This window comes from Hibiscus syriacus, unplaced genomic scaffold (genome assembly GCF_006381635.1).
Source record: "Hibiscus syriacus cultivar Baekdansim isolate YM2019G1 unplaced genomic scaffold, ASM638163v2 tig00110204_pilon, whole genome shotgun sequence".
NCBI classification, from domain to species: domain Eukaryota; kingdom Viridiplantae; phylum Streptophyta; class Magnoliopsida; order Malvales; family Malvaceae; genus Hibiscus; species Hibiscus syriacus.
The window spans coordinates 724,020-741,468 of NW_024062626.1; the positions used below are offsets into that span (position 1 = coordinate 724,020).

The 17,449-nt window shown below is 35.0% G+C and overlaps 1 protein-coding gene across 14 annotated transcripts; it reads left to right on the forward strand.

Moving 5' to 3' along the window:
- The first annotated feature begins 1,237 nt into the window (after nt 1-1,237).
- On the forward strand, nt 1,238-16,243 carry LOC120219116 (serine/threonine-protein kinase CTR1-like). 14 transcript variants are annotated; one of them, XR_005525282.1, is made up of 17 exons: nt 1,248-1,664; nt 2,220-2,521; nt 2,607-2,748; nt 2,843-2,946; nt 3,778-3,986; nt 9,674-10,093; nt 10,247-10,287; nt 10,585-10,653; nt 10,739-10,839; nt 10,939-11,023; nt 11,143-11,241; nt 11,707-11,775; nt 11,901-12,032; nt 12,838-12,932; nt 15,115-15,241; nt 15,529-15,588; nt 15,879-16,243. XR_005525282.1 is itself a non-coding variant. In XM_039215971.1 (17 exons), exons 1-16 carry the CDS (start codon nt 1,383-1,385, stop codon nt 15,200-15,202), a joined length of 2,193 nt encoding a protein of 730 aa, XP_039071902.1. In that variant the 5' UTR covers nt 1,248-1,382; the 3' UTR covers nt 15,203-15,241; nt 15,529-15,816. The 14 variants fall into 14 exon arrangements, 12 of the variants coding, with proteins under 12 accessions (XP_039071906.1, XP_039071908.1, XP_039071910.1 ...); XM_039215971.1 differs by lacking the exon at nt 15,879-16,243 and having other exon boundaries at nt 9,674-9,877; nt 9,923-10,093; nt 15,529-15,816; XM_039215969.1 differs by lacking the exon at nt 15,529-15,588 and having other exon boundaries at nt 15,884-16,243.
- Nucleotides 16,244-17,449: the final 1,206 nt, after the last annotated feature.

Here is a 17,449-nt window from a genome sequence, read left to right on the forward strand (position 1 = left end):
ATAAACAAAAAAATAGGATTTGAATGAAAGATTTGCATTTTTATTCAATATGTAATGTATTAAAACCCACATTAAAACACAAATTATTTTTGAAAATAATTATTAATAGATAAAAAGTTAATTGTACAAATCATTCCTAAATTACAGTTTAAAAGCGTTCTAATTGAATTATTAAAATATTAGTATTGTATTAATCATTTTTTCAGTAATTTATCTGTTTATAAATTAATTCATGCCTTTTAAATATAACTGGAATTGTAGCTATGTTGACATTTTCTTTAACAATTCTTACCGACATTTATTAATGTGATACATATGCATTAAGTATATTAATGTGAATGATTTAAGTAGAAACATTTAAATTTTAAAGATTAATATAGAATTTAAATCATAGTTTGAGGTTTTAAATGAATTGTTAAAATCAAAATAAAATAGATTATTATTATTATTGTCTATATATTATCTTGAGAACTATGTACAAAAATAATAAAATTCCGAGAACTATGTACAAAAATAATAAAATTCCGAAACTGTGACACGTTAATGAGTTTTGAATAATGTCCATTAGATTTTGATGGCACACGACACAATAGAATCACAATATATAAGTACATAATAAAATAATTAAAAAAATATAACTCAATATTTGCGTAATAAAATAATTAAAATATATATCAATATACATCAATTTAGTCCACGTACTAATAAAAAATTAAATAATGCTATTTTTTAATAGATTTAACATTTATTGTTTAAAAAGTGATATCTTTTCATTTCAGATTCAACTTGAAATAAAAATTTTCATCTTCTAGAACCATAAAATCTACAAAGCTATTAACTCTATCAAATAATAAATAGTAGCTTTGTAAAAAATAATTGATATTATTCGATTCATTTTATTAGTACAGGGACTACCTGATCTATTAAAAAGTAGAGGGATAATGTTGAATCAATCTCTACAACATAGGGATTAATTTGAACTAGTCTCTATAATTGAAGGATTAATTTGCTCCATTAAATAGAAAATGGGGCTAAATTGATATATTCCTTATAATAGAGGGACTTGACAAGGACTTTCACCAGTTGATAAACAAAGGAATCTACATTCAACGAACCCAGTCTTTCCGCCTGTAAAAAAAGAATACAAAGACAGATTCAGTGAATCTCCAGATTTTAATTTAATTAATGGCAGTCCCCATCGTTCTTTTGCTTGTCCCACCCGGGAAACTTACTTCTCCCATCAACTTCCATTCTCGCAAACTTAATCATGAAGCCAAAATTCCCCCATTCAGTCTTGTCATTGTCTTTCGAGGATCGGATTCCATTCCATCGGATATTTCAGAGAATGAGCAAAAGATGAAAAGAAAAACCTTTGGATAACAATGTACGGGAATCAATCTGATAACAGCTACAGATTACAAATCCAAGCGAATGGTTTCGAGCATCAGCTGCAGTGTAAGGAAATGATGGCGACGTCCTTCAATAGAAGCTGGGCTCAGCAGACCGAAGAGAGTTACCAGCTGCAACTGGCGCTGGCTCTGCGGGTTTCTTCGCAGGCTGCTTCTGCTGCTGATTCCAACTTCTTGGATTTCGGTTCTGATGCTAATAGTAACAGAGTTCCTTCTTCTTCTTCTTCATCTCAGCATGTGTCTCATCGATTCTGGGTATCATTTCTTTCTTCTTCTTCCCCCCCCCCCCTTGAATGCTTGGTTAATAATGGGTTTAATGCTTTATGGCTGGTGATTAATTATTGGTTTTTATATCAATAATGTTTCTGCAATTTCAATTGCAGTTTTGTTTAAAATTTTCATGTTTTTAACTTTTTGGGGGGGGGGGGACTGATAGACCAGTTCCTTTCTTTGTGTATGTAAATTAGGAGTTAAATTATTTCTGTGCAGTTTATCTCTAGTTGGTCAAACAATTTGTGTTTATCTTTCAGAATTCTCAATGAAACCATGTTCTTTATAACTGTAATAAAAAATTCAAGTTGTTCCTTCAATAATCACCATTTAACTGGGCATGTCGTTCAAATTCTTTATAATTATAATTTTCTTCTGTGTCTGAATTTCATCTGGGGAAAATAGTTATAGATTATATTTATTGCTGTTTGAAGTATTTTACGTACTCAAGACTGGAAAATTTAATAAAATAGATTATAATTTAATGATTAAATGGTAGATAAAACAATTTATAAGGTACTCTGATTTCCTTTGATTCAGGTAAATGGCAATCTGTCTTACTTTGATAGAATTCCAGATGGATTTTACCTAGTCAATGGGATGGATCCTTATGTATGGACCATAAGTGCTGATCAAGGAGAGATTGGCCAGATGCCCTCCCTTGAGTCATTAAAGGCCATTGATCTACATGATGATTTGTCAATTACAGTTGTTGTGATTGATAGATTGAGGGATCCTAGTTTGAAGGAACTTCAGAACTGGATTCTCAATATTTCTAGCAGCTGGATCAGCACAAAAGAGGCAATAAATCAGCTTGCATGTCTTGTTTGTAACCAGATGGGGTATGTTCTCCACTTTGCATCAGTTTTAAATTTTGATTGTTTTATGTCACATAACTTACTAATAAAATTTTGTTTTCACCATCAGGGGTGCAGCCTCTTCTGAAGAACGTGTTTATAGACAATGGAAGGAGTGCACCGTAGTTCTGAAAAGCTGCCTAGGCTCTATTGTGTTTCCAATTGGAAGAATATCTTCTGGGCTTTGTGTCCATCGTGTGTTACTATTTAAGGTATATCTCTGAATACAATTTAGTTGTCATTTTACGTGTTTGCATGAGTATTAGTACATGTCAGTTAGTTATTGTCCAATTTTATCTTTTGCAGATATTAGCAGACTTGGTTAACCTACCATGTCGAATCACGAAGGGTTGCAAATATTGCCAGAGGGAAGATGCTTCATCCTGTCTTGTGCAATTGAGTCCTGACAGGTAAATTGAGACTATTGTCAGATGAAATTTTCATAGCAATGAATGCTATTAAACTTCTAAGGATTTTGGCCAATGATTTTGAGAATATTGTGGTATTCAGGAAAAACTGTGATTATGTGTTAAACTTGGTAACATTTTATTATGAGGTAAATGTTGTCATGTGGACTGAGTAGAAGATGGAATGAATTTTATCATGCATATTGAAATTCAAAATTCATGGGTGAAAATATTTATGACGCTTATAGTCATTTAAGAAAAAAATATGGGGTTTGTTGATGATACAGATACTGATGTCTATTATTATGGGAAAAGACATTACAAGCTTATATTATGGGAAGATCTCATTGGAATTCAGATGTCTGTTTCTAATACAAAATATAACAATGCCATTTAGCATATGATCAATGATGTTAGTTGTTTCAGCAGTTAGTGAAATAGCTATAAATTTATCTTTGAACAAGATAATTACTTTTAAGTTACTCCCATTAAGTGGTGTTATCCCACATTTTTTTTTAATTTTTTGTGCCTTGCATTCATGTTGAGCAACTAAACCTATTGTAAATTGGAATTGACCCCCACTCTTCTTCAGATTGTTTTCTCCACTAGCAGTTATTGTAACGTGTATAGGTTTTATTTAGGTAGTGATGTGTTAAATCTTTGCAAAATGAAAGCTTCTTGAATGATGATTTTTTAATGTCTTAAATTGATCTTTATAAAGTAGCTAGACATTTTTGTTGGTATATTATTTTTAAGTTTGAACTCTATGAAACCACTCTTCAGAAAATCCAGTCCCCTTCCTCTTGTTCCATGCTTTAACATACAATTTTCCAGGGAATATTTAGTAGATTTGTTTGAGGAGCCGGGAGCCTTAAGCCAACCAGATTCCTCACTCAATGGTACATCATCAATTTTAGTTTCTTCACCACTGTGTCATCCAAGATTTAAACCGGTTGAAACTGCTACAAGCGTCAAGACATTGGCCAAACTCTATTTCATTGATAATCTATCCCATAAACATGTTTGTGACGATGCTTCCTCAGGTAATTCTCTTTGTATTTCATGCATTTACTAAGAAATACATGGAAATAATCAAACAGGTTACACATCCCCTAAATATATACATGCTGAAAAACCTAATTTCTAGGGATATATACAACTTACCTAGAATAGGATCAAATCTTATCTAAAACAGAAAGAAATAAACAGGAAATAAATATATAAGGATATGGTAACAAACTACCAGAATCCCTTAATATATGGAACTGAATATTGATCTGTTTGACTCTAGATTTCCTTAATTTCGGCCCTCTAACATGCAGACAGATATGCATTCAAACTAAACTCCAAATAATTCTACACTCCCCCTCAAGCTGGATGGTAAATGTTAATTAACCCCAGCTTGGAACTTAGATTATCAAAAGTCTTTCTTGGTAGAGCCTTAGTAAGAATGTCGGCTGTTTGAAGACATGTGGGTACATATAGCATTTTGATCATCCCTTCCTCTATCTTCTCCTTTATGAAGTGTCGATCAATCTCCACATGCTTAGTTCTGTCATGATGGACTGGATTCTTGGCAATGCTGATTGCTGATTGGTTATCACAGAACATCTTCATAGGTTCTCCACTAGAAATTCTTAATTCCTCTAGTACCCTTCTTAGCCATATTCCCTCACAAATACCATGGGCCATTGCCCGAAATTCAGCTTCTGCACTGCTCCTTGACACCACTGATTGCTTCTTACTTCTCCATGTGACTAGATTTCCCCACACATAAGTACAATACCCTGAAGTTGATCTTCGGTCTTGTATTGATCCAGCCCAATCTGCATCACTGAACACCTCTATGTCTCTTCTTTGATTCTTCTCAAAAAATAATCCTTTCCCTGGTGTTAGCTTCAGATACCTTAGAATTCTATACACCGCCTCCATATGTTCTTCATTTGGATTGTTCATAAACTGACTTACCATGCTGACTGAAAAACCACTGTCTGGTCGTGTGTGAGAAAGGTAGATAAGTTTACCTACTAGCCTTTGGTATCTGCCTTTATCCACCGGTGCACAATTTTCTTTAGTGCCTAATTTTGTTGTTGAATCCATAGGTGTGTCCGCTGGCTTACATCCAAGCATCCCAGTTTCTTTTAAAAGATCCAGTACGTATTTTCTTTGGGAAACACATATTCCTTTTCTTGACCTTGCAATTTCCATGCCTAGGAAGTATTTGAGCTGTCCAAGGTCCTTGATTTCAAATTCCTTAGCTAGAAGACCTTTGGTAGTGTTGATTTCTTCCTCATAATCTCCTGTTAGGATAATGTCATCCACATATACAATGAGGATAGCCAGTTTTCCTGCAAATGAGTGTTTGACAAACAAGGTGTGATCTGATTGACATTGAGAATAGCCATGATTCTTTATTACCTTGGTAAATTTCTCAAACCAAGCTCTTGGTGATTGCTTGAGCCCGTATAATGATCTTTTAAGTTTGCAAACTTTGTTGTCAGTTTTCGGTGTCTCAAATCCTGGAGGGATTTCCATGTAAACTTCCTCAGCTAAGTCCCCATTTAGAAAAGCATTCTTGACATCTAGTTGGTGAAGGGGCCAATCAAGATTTGCAGCTAGTGATAGGAGAACCCGAACTGTGTTTAACTTGGCTACTGGGGCAAATGTTTCTTCATAGTCGATTCCATATGATTGAGTGAATCCCTTTGCCACTAGTCGTGCCTTGAAACGATTAACACTTCCATCTTCATTGTACTTGATTGAGAATATCCATTTGCATCCTACTGGCCTTTTTCCCGATGGTAATTTTGATATTTCCCAAGTTCCATTCTTTTCCAGTGCATTTATTTCTTCAAGCACATCAGCTTTCCACTCAGGAGATCCAAGAGCTTCTTGTATGTTATTTGGGACCTGAGTGCTGTCGAGGTTGGCAACAAACGACTTGAATTTTGGTGACAGGCCTTCATATAATATAAAGGTGTATATAGGATGTTTTGTGCAAGTTCTAACCCCTTTCCTCACGGTAATAGGATAGTCACTGTCATCACCAGTTAGTTTACTCTATGAGGGCTCAGGATTAGGATTACCTAAAGGATCTTCACAAGATCTTGGACCAGGATCAGATTCTTGGTTTTGCTGCAAAGGTGCTGGATCTTCACAAGATCTTGGACTAGGATCAGATTCTTGGTTTTGCTGCAGAGGTGCTGAAGGTTCCATCTCCTTTTGGTTCTTTCTCCTCCGTGAATAGGTAATCAACTCTTTATTAGTTGTTGATTTACTAATGTCCAGATTTTGGTATGAAGATTCTAGGGAGAGATGTTGTTGAGGAGAAATAGAGTTAGAATTTGGAGAGAGCTGAACTGATTCATCAATATCCCAAATTTGATATTCTTGGGTAAAATTGGTCTCCCCCTGAATATCAGATTTGGGGTAGTAGGGCTGGTGCTCAAAAAATGTAACATCCATGGAGTGGTAGTACTGTTTAGTGACCGGTGAGTAGCACTTATACCCCTTTTGAGTTGGAGAGTACCCAAGGAAGATACACTTAAGTGCTCTAGGATCAAATTTATCCCTTTTATGTTGATGGACATGAACAAAGGCTGAACACCCGAAAACCTTGAAGGGAATAGTGTTGATGAGACGTGTATTTGGGAAAAACTGAAGTAAGGTTTGACAAGGACTTTGAAAGTTGAGAATCCTAGATGGCATCCGGTTTATGAGGTATGCTGCAGTGAGAATAGCTTCACCCCAGAAATGTTTCGGTACATGAGTAGAAAACATAAGAGATCTTGCAACATCTAGAAGGTGCCGATTTTTCCTTTCAGCAATTCCATTTTGCTGAGGGGTGTTGACACATGAGCTTTGATGAATGATGCCATGACTCAAGAGATAATCATTGAGTATGAATTTGAAGTATTCTTTGGCATTGTCAGTTTTCAGAATTTGGATTTTGGCTTGGAATTGAGTTTGTATCATGGTGTTGAAGTTTTTGAAAATCTGACCTGCCTCTGATTTTTCTTTCATGAGAAAGACCCATGTAAGCCGAGTGTGATCATCAATAAATGTAATGAACCAACGGGAACCAGTCACATTTTTTAGTTTAGATGGCCCCCAAACATCACTGTGAATCATTGAAAAAGGATGGGATTCTTTGTAAGATTGGTTGGGATAAGAATTACGGACATGTTTAGAGAATTGACAAATTTCACACTTGAACTCATTTGGATTTTTATTATGAAATAGAGAAGGAAACAGCTTCTCAAGATACAAGAAATTCGGATGGCCTAATCTATAGTGCCATAACATGATTGCACTATCATTATTAGAACAACTGACAGAAAAAGAAGTAGGATTACCAGACACTAGACAATCGGACTGATAAGTTGTGCCTTGAGGAGGATTTGTAACCTCGAGAAGATAGAGTCCCGAGCACATTTTAGCACTGCCAATCGTCTTCCCCGAGTCCAAGACCTGAAATTCACACATGGTTGAACCAAATTTAGTCACACAATTCAGGTCTCGAGTAAGTTTACTAATGGACAGTAAATTGCAATTCAAATTTGGCACAAGAAGGACTGATTCAAGTGTAATATTCTCTGATACTTTAATAGAACCTGTACCAACCACTTTTGAGAGTGAACCATCGGCTATTCTGACTGTTAAGTGTTTATCACATGGACTGTAAGTAGAAAATAGGTCCTCATTTCCAGTCATATGGTCTGAAGCTCCAGAATCTATAATCCATGGATTTGACGTCTCTTTTTTAACACTGAGAGCGCTTAAAAAATTACCTTTTTGGGCTAAGGACCCAGTACCAACCACAGTGGAGGTTTGGGCATGCAAAGACTGGTTGAACAGATTCTGTAGAACCTCTAATTGTTCCTTGCTGAATGGAGTGGGTTCAGGTGAAGGTTTGTCATCCATTGAGGCAAAATTGCCTCGCCCTTCTTTGTCGTTGGCAGACCGAGAAGACTTCCAATCCGCTGGCTTACCATGAATTTTCCAGCAAGTGTCCCTGGTATGACCAGGTCGGCGGCAGTGATCACACCAAGGGCGTCCTTTCTTTGGTTTGGTGTCATTGTTGTTGTAGGAGTTCCCTCTAATAGCAAGGGCTGAGCTCTCAAGACTTGTCATTGGTTCTTGAGAGCCCATCATGATTTTCTTTCGACTCTCCTCTCTCCGGACTTCAGAAAAAGCCTCCCGGATATTAAGTAGAGGTTTGGATCCCAAGATTCTTCCTCTTACTTCATCTAGATTTTTATTTAATCCAATCAGAAACTTATATATTCTCTTCCGTTCAATGATCTGTCTATACCTGATTCCATCATCTAGGCAGCTCCAATTGTGCTCCTCGAACAAGTCCAGCTGTTGCCAATAGCGGTTGAGTGTATTGAAGTACTGGGATACTGTTAAATCTCCTTGACGGAAGTCATGGAGAACACTCTCCACTTCAAACAACTCAGATGTATTCTCATTGTTGGAATACGTTTCCTTTGCAGCCTCCCAGATTTCCCTTGTTGTTCTGTAGAGTAGAAAGTTCTCTCCGATTTCATTTGTCATGGAATTGATGAGCCATGACATGACCATATTATTCTCGGAATTCCAGATTTTGAACTTCTCATCATCCTGGCTTGGCTTGGCAGCCACTCCTTTGAGATAATCATCCTTTCCTCTTCCGCATATGAACATCATAACAGAGTGGGACCATTGGAGATAGTTGTTCCCATTCAGTTTGTGTCCTGTAATGGGCATGGGATTGCTATCTCCACTACTGTTACTGGAGGCCATGGCTACCCGTATTTGGTTATATGAGGGATTTAGGGTTCAGAGAATGCTCTGACACCATGTAGAAATTAGAGGAATACCTTTTTTTTATTTCTTTTTCAATAATCAAACAGGTTACACATCCCCTAAATATATACATGCTGAAACACCTAATTTCTAGGGATATATACAACTTACCTAGAATAGGATCAAATCTTATCTAAAACAGAAAGAAATAAACAGGAAATAAATATATAAGGATATGGTAACAAGCTACCAGAATCCCTTAATATATGGAACTGAATATTGATCTGTTTGACTCTAGATTTCCTTAATTTCGGCCCTCTAACATGCAGACAGATATGCATTCAAACTAAACTCCAAATAATTCTACATATTTCATGCATTTACTAAGAGGCCATGTGATTGATTTTTCTAATTTCCTTGAATTGCAGAAGAGTTTTTTCCATCATATATATATATATATATATATATATATATATATATATGTTTATTATTCCCTATCTCATTTTCACTCTTTGAATCCTTTCATGGCAATTGCTTCTTGCATCAAACATCTTTATGTATTGCTCCCTACCTCATTTTCACTTTTTGAACCCTTTCATTGCAATTGCTTCTTTGACTCCCTTGTAGTTGCTGGTTATTTTAAGTATCCTTTTTTCCTAGGCTGTTTATTTTATAACCTAGTCATAGCAATCTGCCTATTTTTATTTTATCTCATTGTATTAAAATTCCTTTTTATCTATGATTATATTCAACAATGATGAATTTCTCAAGGAAAGCATTTTTTATGGAATGCTAAAAAAGTATAGTTTCAATGCTCAAAATGGTTTCTTAAAATTGCATTTTTTTGGCTTGACAGAGAAAATGATAAAATGAGCTTGCTTGAGAAATTAGCTACTGCTCGGTACCTGATACTTACGAAGTTTCTCATCTTTGATTACAGCAGATAATGCTAGCAACCAAGATGACCAAATTGGCGCACAGCCAAGAAAAGCATTTGATGTAAATTACTTTAACAAGAACGACCTTGTTTCCACCTTAAATGACAACAATGAATCTTCTGTGTCACCTCTGCACCAGAGAACTTCCAGGAATATCAGCTGTGATAGAGATCTTCAGATGCAAAACTCCTCAAATTTGTTGCCAAAAGCCATCAACTCGACACATTTGATCAGAAGTCCTCTTTTTCCATGTTCTGTTACATCTCACATGCACAAAGGTGTTTATCAAGCTATGCCATTCTCTGATCCAAGGCAATCTACTATGAACTTCAAGCAATTGGATGATCCAGTAATGTATTTTGACCAGGAAGATTTAAATATTCCTTGGAGTGAACTTGTTTTAAAGGAGAAAGTTGGAGCAGGTATTGATAATTTAAACTCTGAATGACAATTCAACTACATGATTTAGTAGTAACATTGGACACTGCTCAATTCTCATTCATGAATTGCAATATATTTTAACGTATAACATATTCAAAGATCTTATATTAAGGATGCTCATAAATGCTTTTCAGGTTCTTTCGGAACTGTCCATCGTGCTGAATTTCGTGGTTGCGTAAGCACATTTTCCTCGTTTGTATGAATTGCTACTTGTTAATTCTCGTGTTGAAATGTTCCCCCTTTTTTTGTATTGCGAAGGAGGGAGCACAGAAATTGATCCTTTTCTTAGTTCATACTTTTCTTGGAGATGCGGAAAATGAAATTAATTAGAAATCCTAAATCTCCCTTCTTAAACTTGGTCAGTGCACATTATAGGTTTTTTTGTTCTTTTTACCTTCAAAAACCCATTTTTATTCACTGCCCCACTAGATTTTTTTGGCACATATGTTTCTTATACTAAATGCACCATCAGGAAGTTGCCGTCAAAATTCTCATGGAGCAAGATTTTCATATAGAACGCTTCAGGGAATTTTTAAGGGAGGTATGAATAGGCTACTATTTTACATTTTTCTGTCCCTATTAGTTTTGTAAATCACCATTTTCTCATTTTCGTTGCTACTTTCTAGGTTGCCATCATGAAATGCTTACGGCACCCTAACATTGTTCGCTTTATGGGTGCTGTTACTCAACCACCAAAGTTGTCCATTGTTACCGAATATTTGTCGAGGTACCCAGGTTTCTCTCATTTCATTCTTATGTCCTTTCCTTACATTCCAGCTTTAATCAAAGGCCCTTCTGATACACAGAAATGTTTCTTTGGAACTAGAGGGAGCATGTTTAGACTTTTGCAGATGCCTGATGCTTGGATGGTTTTAAATGAGAGGGTTCGCTTGAATATGTCATTAGATGTGGTAACGTGTCATTGAAATTTAACTTCTTTGATTTTGATGAATATAGGAATTCTAGCTTGCAATATTTTAAATTACGTAATATTTCCATTACTTGATGAGACATCTTTTTCTGGTGACAGGCAAGGGGAATGAATTATCTCCATCAACTTAAGCCTCCCATTGTTCATCGGGACTTGAAGTCCCCGAATCTTTTGGTAGATAGTAATTATACAGTTAAAGTAAGTGTGTTAACTCATTACATACTACATGCTACATATATGTTTGTTTTTCTTTTTCTCTTTATTTCTTTAATTGGCTCAATGATTAGATTACATAAGCAACCTGTTGGGAAATGAGGTTCTTCAACTTAATTTGACAATCTAGATATTAAAATTATATTTTTACCATTTGTTCCAGAATGCTATTTGGAATAGAACCCTCCCCACAAGGTAATTTTATTGCATGGTTTCTGAAAATCCCTTTCAGAAATCCCTCATCGAAACTTGCCCAGTGTAATTTCTTTTGTCGTATGGTTCTGGAGTAGATGAATTCAGTTGTATGTGAAAATTCCGTTAGAACCAATATGAAATGAGATACACTGCCTTTCTGATATGTGCTTTGCAACTTGGAAGTTGCAACGAGGCAGCATTGCTTGAGAATGATCTGATTTTTTCCCCTGTAATTTTATTTGCATGATCATGCAGGTATGTGATTTTGGTCTTTCACGTTCAAAGGAAAATACATTTCTTTCATCGAAAACAGCTGCCGGAACAGTAGGTTCAGTTCGGATTTATTATTTATGCTTCACATTTTGTTACATTTCCTTACTGATTTGTTATGTTATGTGCCTTTGGAGGATTTACCGACTAAAAGTTAAGAGTCCTTGCTCTTTGTCTAGCCTGAGTGGATGGCACCTGAAGTTCTATGTGATGAGAATTCAAATGAGAAATCCGATGTTTATAGCTTTGGAGTGGTTCTGTGGGAACTTATGACACTGCAACAACCATGGAAGCAGTTAAACCCACCACAGGTCTTTTATCATTCATTTCATCAGAAATAATTTATCCACAAACCAATCACACTTCAGTCCGAGTAACATAGCTGCCCATAGATTTGGAAAAGGAATTGATAAGAAATAGAAGGAATCTTCTTGAAAGAGATTAGATTATAGGTTTCTTCTTAAGAAGAGTTTTAGCTCTTTACTATTTAAAGATGGGAGACTGTTTCTATGCTGTTATCAATCAATCACTAGGGTAAAGTGATTGGTCGATTCAGTCTAGAAAAATCGAAAACCAACTACCCAAGATATTAACCGACTGAAACCAAACCAACTTAAAGTTGGTCAATTTGGGTTAACTATTTAATTATGTTAATTTGGCCAATTTGGTTATATATTTCATGAACACATGACTCTATTAAAACTGGCATAACTGAATTGCCTAAACTGAGTAGCATCGCTTAAGCTGGTTTTAACTGACTTTTGATTGGACCTATCAATCACTGTAAAGCAGCTGGTTATTCTATTTTGGCTTAATACATGACTTAGCCCCCAAACTATATTCATTTAGCTATTGTGGTACCTCTAGTTTACCCAATGAAAAAAGGCTGCCAATGAGAATGTGATACGTGGGACGTTCTTATTGAACGTCGATGACTTTTTAGGTCAAAATAGGACAAAACGATAGTTTAAGTAGACTAAAGGTTTAGGTACTAAAGTGTGAAAACTAGTATAGTTCAGAGGTTAAATATAAAACCTGCATATTTATATACTTACAGACGCAGAAGCACATATACATGTATATAGTCTTAAAAATCTTGGTGATTTGTTTCTGTAGGTTGTGGCTGCTGTAGGTTTTAAAGGTAAAAGGCTTGAGATACCAAGCAATGTAAACCGAGTTGTGGCTTCCTTGATTGAACTCTGTTGGGCACAGTAAGTGTACTTTCTTACTATATCAACTGCCAAAGTTTGTTGCACTAATGTTTAAAAAAAATAGCTGACCCTATTCCCATATGTAATGGGGTAAGGGAGAGGTAGGATAGTAGGCTGCCCCCAACGTCAGGTTGAGAGCAGCTTCCGTGGAAGACCTCCGTTATGAATTGTCCTTAGTGGGACTCGATCCCACGACCACAAGGTTAAGAGCTTTGTGCTCTACCAACTGAGCTAGACGGACAAGACTGTTGCACTAATGTTTACATCTCAATAATCTCAAAACTTGTGAAACCACTCTGCACATTTCTAAAAATTTGAAGCCATCAACTAGATAAAGCTGAGCACTCATTCTCTAAGATAGAAGAGGCGATTAGATGAGTTTAGGTGATACCATTTCAAGTTTCTGATTGTTTCATGCTCAGGCATCTTTAGGCTTCAGGTTAGGGATGGCAAACGGGCGGGTCGGGTGCGGATACCCCCTCCCTCATCTCCATACCTACCTAATATTTTTTAATCCACCACCCGCCCACCACCCATGATGGGTAAAAATTTTCAAATCCACACCCACCCACACGGGTACATTATCAAAGCCATCCCCACACTCACTATCCACTGGAGACGTACTCGCCTAGACCCGCCTGACAGCAAACTTAAGTTATACATAAGCAACAAACATAAAACAAACATATCTATTAAGAAACATAATAAAATAAACCAAGGATTATTTGAGTTAAGTGTTAATATAGATCTTAAAGTACATAAAACGTCATAATAAAAGACATAATTAAAGTATAGAAACATAAATGACAAACACATAATTTTTTGTTCTTTGACACAATATTCTAAAATTTCAGGCAATACTTGTGACATCTGATACTCCAGTATTACAATCATCATTCTCATAAAACACCATAATAAAACACTAGTATTGTAAAATACTCGGTTGAAATTTGAATTTGAAAAATTCAGTTTCAATGGTGTTAAAAATGGAGTTTTGAGAAGCACGAGTGAAACACTTAATTCTATTCAGTGACGTTAAAAATGGAGATTTGAGAAGCAATGATCTGACTCTGTTGGCCTAAAACGTGGGTGCTCAGTCACAAGATATTGGTTTGTAGAACATTAAGAAATTAAGCTTAAAACAAACATTGAGATGAATCTAAAAAATAATTAAAAATCAGTACGAGCAAATAAAAATTAAACTCTTAAAACGAAATGCAGAGGAGCTTAAAACGAAATGACTACGGAAATTACTCTTACAAAAATTAAATTTCAAGTAAAAAGGGAAGAAACGTACCTGAATAAGCTGGAGAGTGGAGACCAGAGGTTTGAAATATCGGCGCAGTAACGAGAGGTTTGAAAGAAAAAAATTTATGCAAAAACTTATCCCTAATATTTGGTTAAATTACAAGTTATATCTTATACAATATTAAGATTTATAAATTAGTCTCTTAAAATTACACCTAAATTCATAATGGTCCAAAATTTAATAGATATTTAGTTGGGCGGGTGGATGCGGGGCGGGTAAGGTCTCAAACCCATTACCCGCCCACTACCCGCGACGGGTACCACTTTCTAAATCCACAACCCCCGCTACCCACTAAAATTATACCCATCCCCGCCCCAATTGGAGCGGGTCAGGTCACTCAAGTTCAGGCTTCTTTAGGGTTTAGGTCACTAAACTTTTAAGAATTGGGCTCTTGTCATCCATATTGCTCTAATTTTTCTTGAAGAATTTGTGTCCAATACTCATGTCGCGCACATTGATATAGATAATCCAAATCTGTGAAAAAGTTTAGTTCGCCTTTAATTACCCAAATAAACCCTTAATCTTTAATTTATAACTAAATAAGCATTTAACATAAATATAAATTTACTTGAAAAGGGCTCTTATTTAAGAAAAGTGAAAAATTCCAGGTTTTTAACCGTAGTTATAATTGGAATAAAGTGTATGAAACTGCAAGTTGGCATTGATTTTCCATCTTTTTTTTCTTTTAATCAGTCTCATATCATTGAATTTTAGTTTAACATTGAATGCTTATCAATAGCATATATCTTCATTTGTAGGATTGAATCTCAACTAAACCTCGGTCTTTCATATTCGAACTTTTCATGCATTGTTTACTCGGGACCCCCTCTCTTCCTTTCATCCTCCTAACATTGTTCTTTCATTAACCTGCAGGGAGCCTTCGAAACGCCCTCCATTCTCCTATGTCATTGAATGTTTGCAGCAAGTGATCGAAAATACTGCACCTCAAGAACTTCATTGACAAATTCCATGATTGCAGAAACCTGGGGGCTGGGTGCATGTAAGCATATGCTCTCTGTCTATTTATTCTTCACTGTTATTTGGACACAAATATGTTTGATTTTCCCCTTTTTTTTCAAGATTCCTATGTGTGGAGAATCTTTGAAGGATCTTATGATTCATATCTTCGCACCTATGTCCTGATATGCATCATACATGGTTATGTTCAAAAAAAAATTCAATGTTTTCATGTATTAAGAGGGTCTTTTGAAGATTATATTCCCTTACCATATCCGGATATCATCAGACAGGATACTAATAGAAAAATCAAGTCAGGATAACAGAGAGGACAAGTGCCTGACCTGAATCTACCAGTATCTACTCCCCATTCTTTAGGTTTTGTCTTTAGTTAACGATGTCATCCTAACTCTTCGTTTTATCTCAAATATCTTGCAAATACAAGGATACGACTCACCAAATGTATGAAAAAACTTTTTAAAAAATTGTACTCTTTTTGGCACAATACCCGTATCCGACAGTCCCTAGGGTCTAGGTATGGTTAATCAATAATATCCTCCTAATTATCAAATACTCATCTAGTTGGGTAGATATTTTCCTAAACAGATACTATATAATCTCTGATAGGATTAGTTCATTAACTATATGGCGATTAACCCTTCTTTTTTTTTCCTTTCCTGGGAAGTGCATGACAAAAGCGAAAAGAGAGGTGCAAGCATATAAACAACTACTCGTTAGAGCTAACAAGTTTATTAGAAACCGAAAGAGGATCGTACAAGCTTAGTTTCATTATGTCAAGAAGCAGAACCATGCATTTCAATGTATCTTGGAACTCTATATCATGACAGTTAAACCTCTGGGTTTTTTACTTGTCTATGATTAAAACTGAAACAAGAATTTGAAACTGTTCTTTGGACTCGGAAGCGACTGCAGGATATAGGTATGATTCTGACAGGTTTCTTTTAAAAAAAAATCATGTATTTGGAAGATCATAACCTTATATTCATGTATCGGGTTCGGAAAAAAATGAGAAATATGAGCAACACGTGAACAACTTCTTATATTGTTTGGCAGGATCTTCATTAACCGGTTGAGGTACGTTAACGCCCAATTCCATTTGGGATGATTAAGCTTTGCAGTCTTTCATATATCTCAAGCATATTACAAAATCCTGATTATCTACATTGCCGAAGTCTTGTGAATAACACTTTAAATTAAGCAAATTTCGAGAAGAATCGGATGTTTCATGAACTCGACTATGAATGTTAGATATAAATATCAAGTATTTAATATGGATATAATAAAAAAATTAAAGCCTTTCTTTATATTTAAAGAATCTTTAGAAGTGATATGTTCATGTGTAGAACATAAGGGTTACTTCAAAAAAGTAGTTCGAATCTTATCCATTAAAAAATGTAATGCTAACACATTATCTTATTTCAAAATGTGAGATCTATTTTATTTTTAAAATATGAACTTTTTCTTTGAATTTTTCAACCTTGAGCAAGAAGTGAACAATATTCATGTTATCGTTATTATATGGTCATATTTTAAAAATAAATTCTCCCAGCAAACAGAGGTTCTCACAGTAAGTTTATCTAAAGCTAGACATGGACAATTCAGTTACCTACAGTCTTAAAATCAGACTTTGAACTTCTTTTTAATGGTATGAAGTATTTATATGATAGCATATGTTCAGATTTTTTTCTCAGTTATTGATAACATACGTTTTGCGTATATAATTGTTTAAACTTAAAATCTTTAGGGAGAATAAAATTTCTTTTTATCATAAAAATTGATAAATTTTATTACAAGATCATAATAGATAAGTCTTGTTTATATTTATTTGGATACAAATTTGAACATATTTTAATTATTAATTTATATATTATAACAATTGGTTTTGATCATAATCATATAAATATCTTTGTTATAATTATGTTTGTACAATATATTAAGAGTTAATTGCACCATACGTCCTCAAATTATTACTTTCATTTTAAATTAATCCTTAAACTTTTGAATATTTTAATTTTGTCCCCAAACTATGATACTCATTTTAAATTAGTCTTTAAACTTTTAAACATTATAATTTCATCCTTAGACTATGATCCTCTTTCTACGTTGGGCCCAAACTTTTGAATATTCCAAATGCATCCTGAAATTCAACAAAATATGTAATTAGGTTCAACCATAATTTAACCTAATTTTTTTTTCGAACATATAATAATATAACTTCGCCTAACGATTT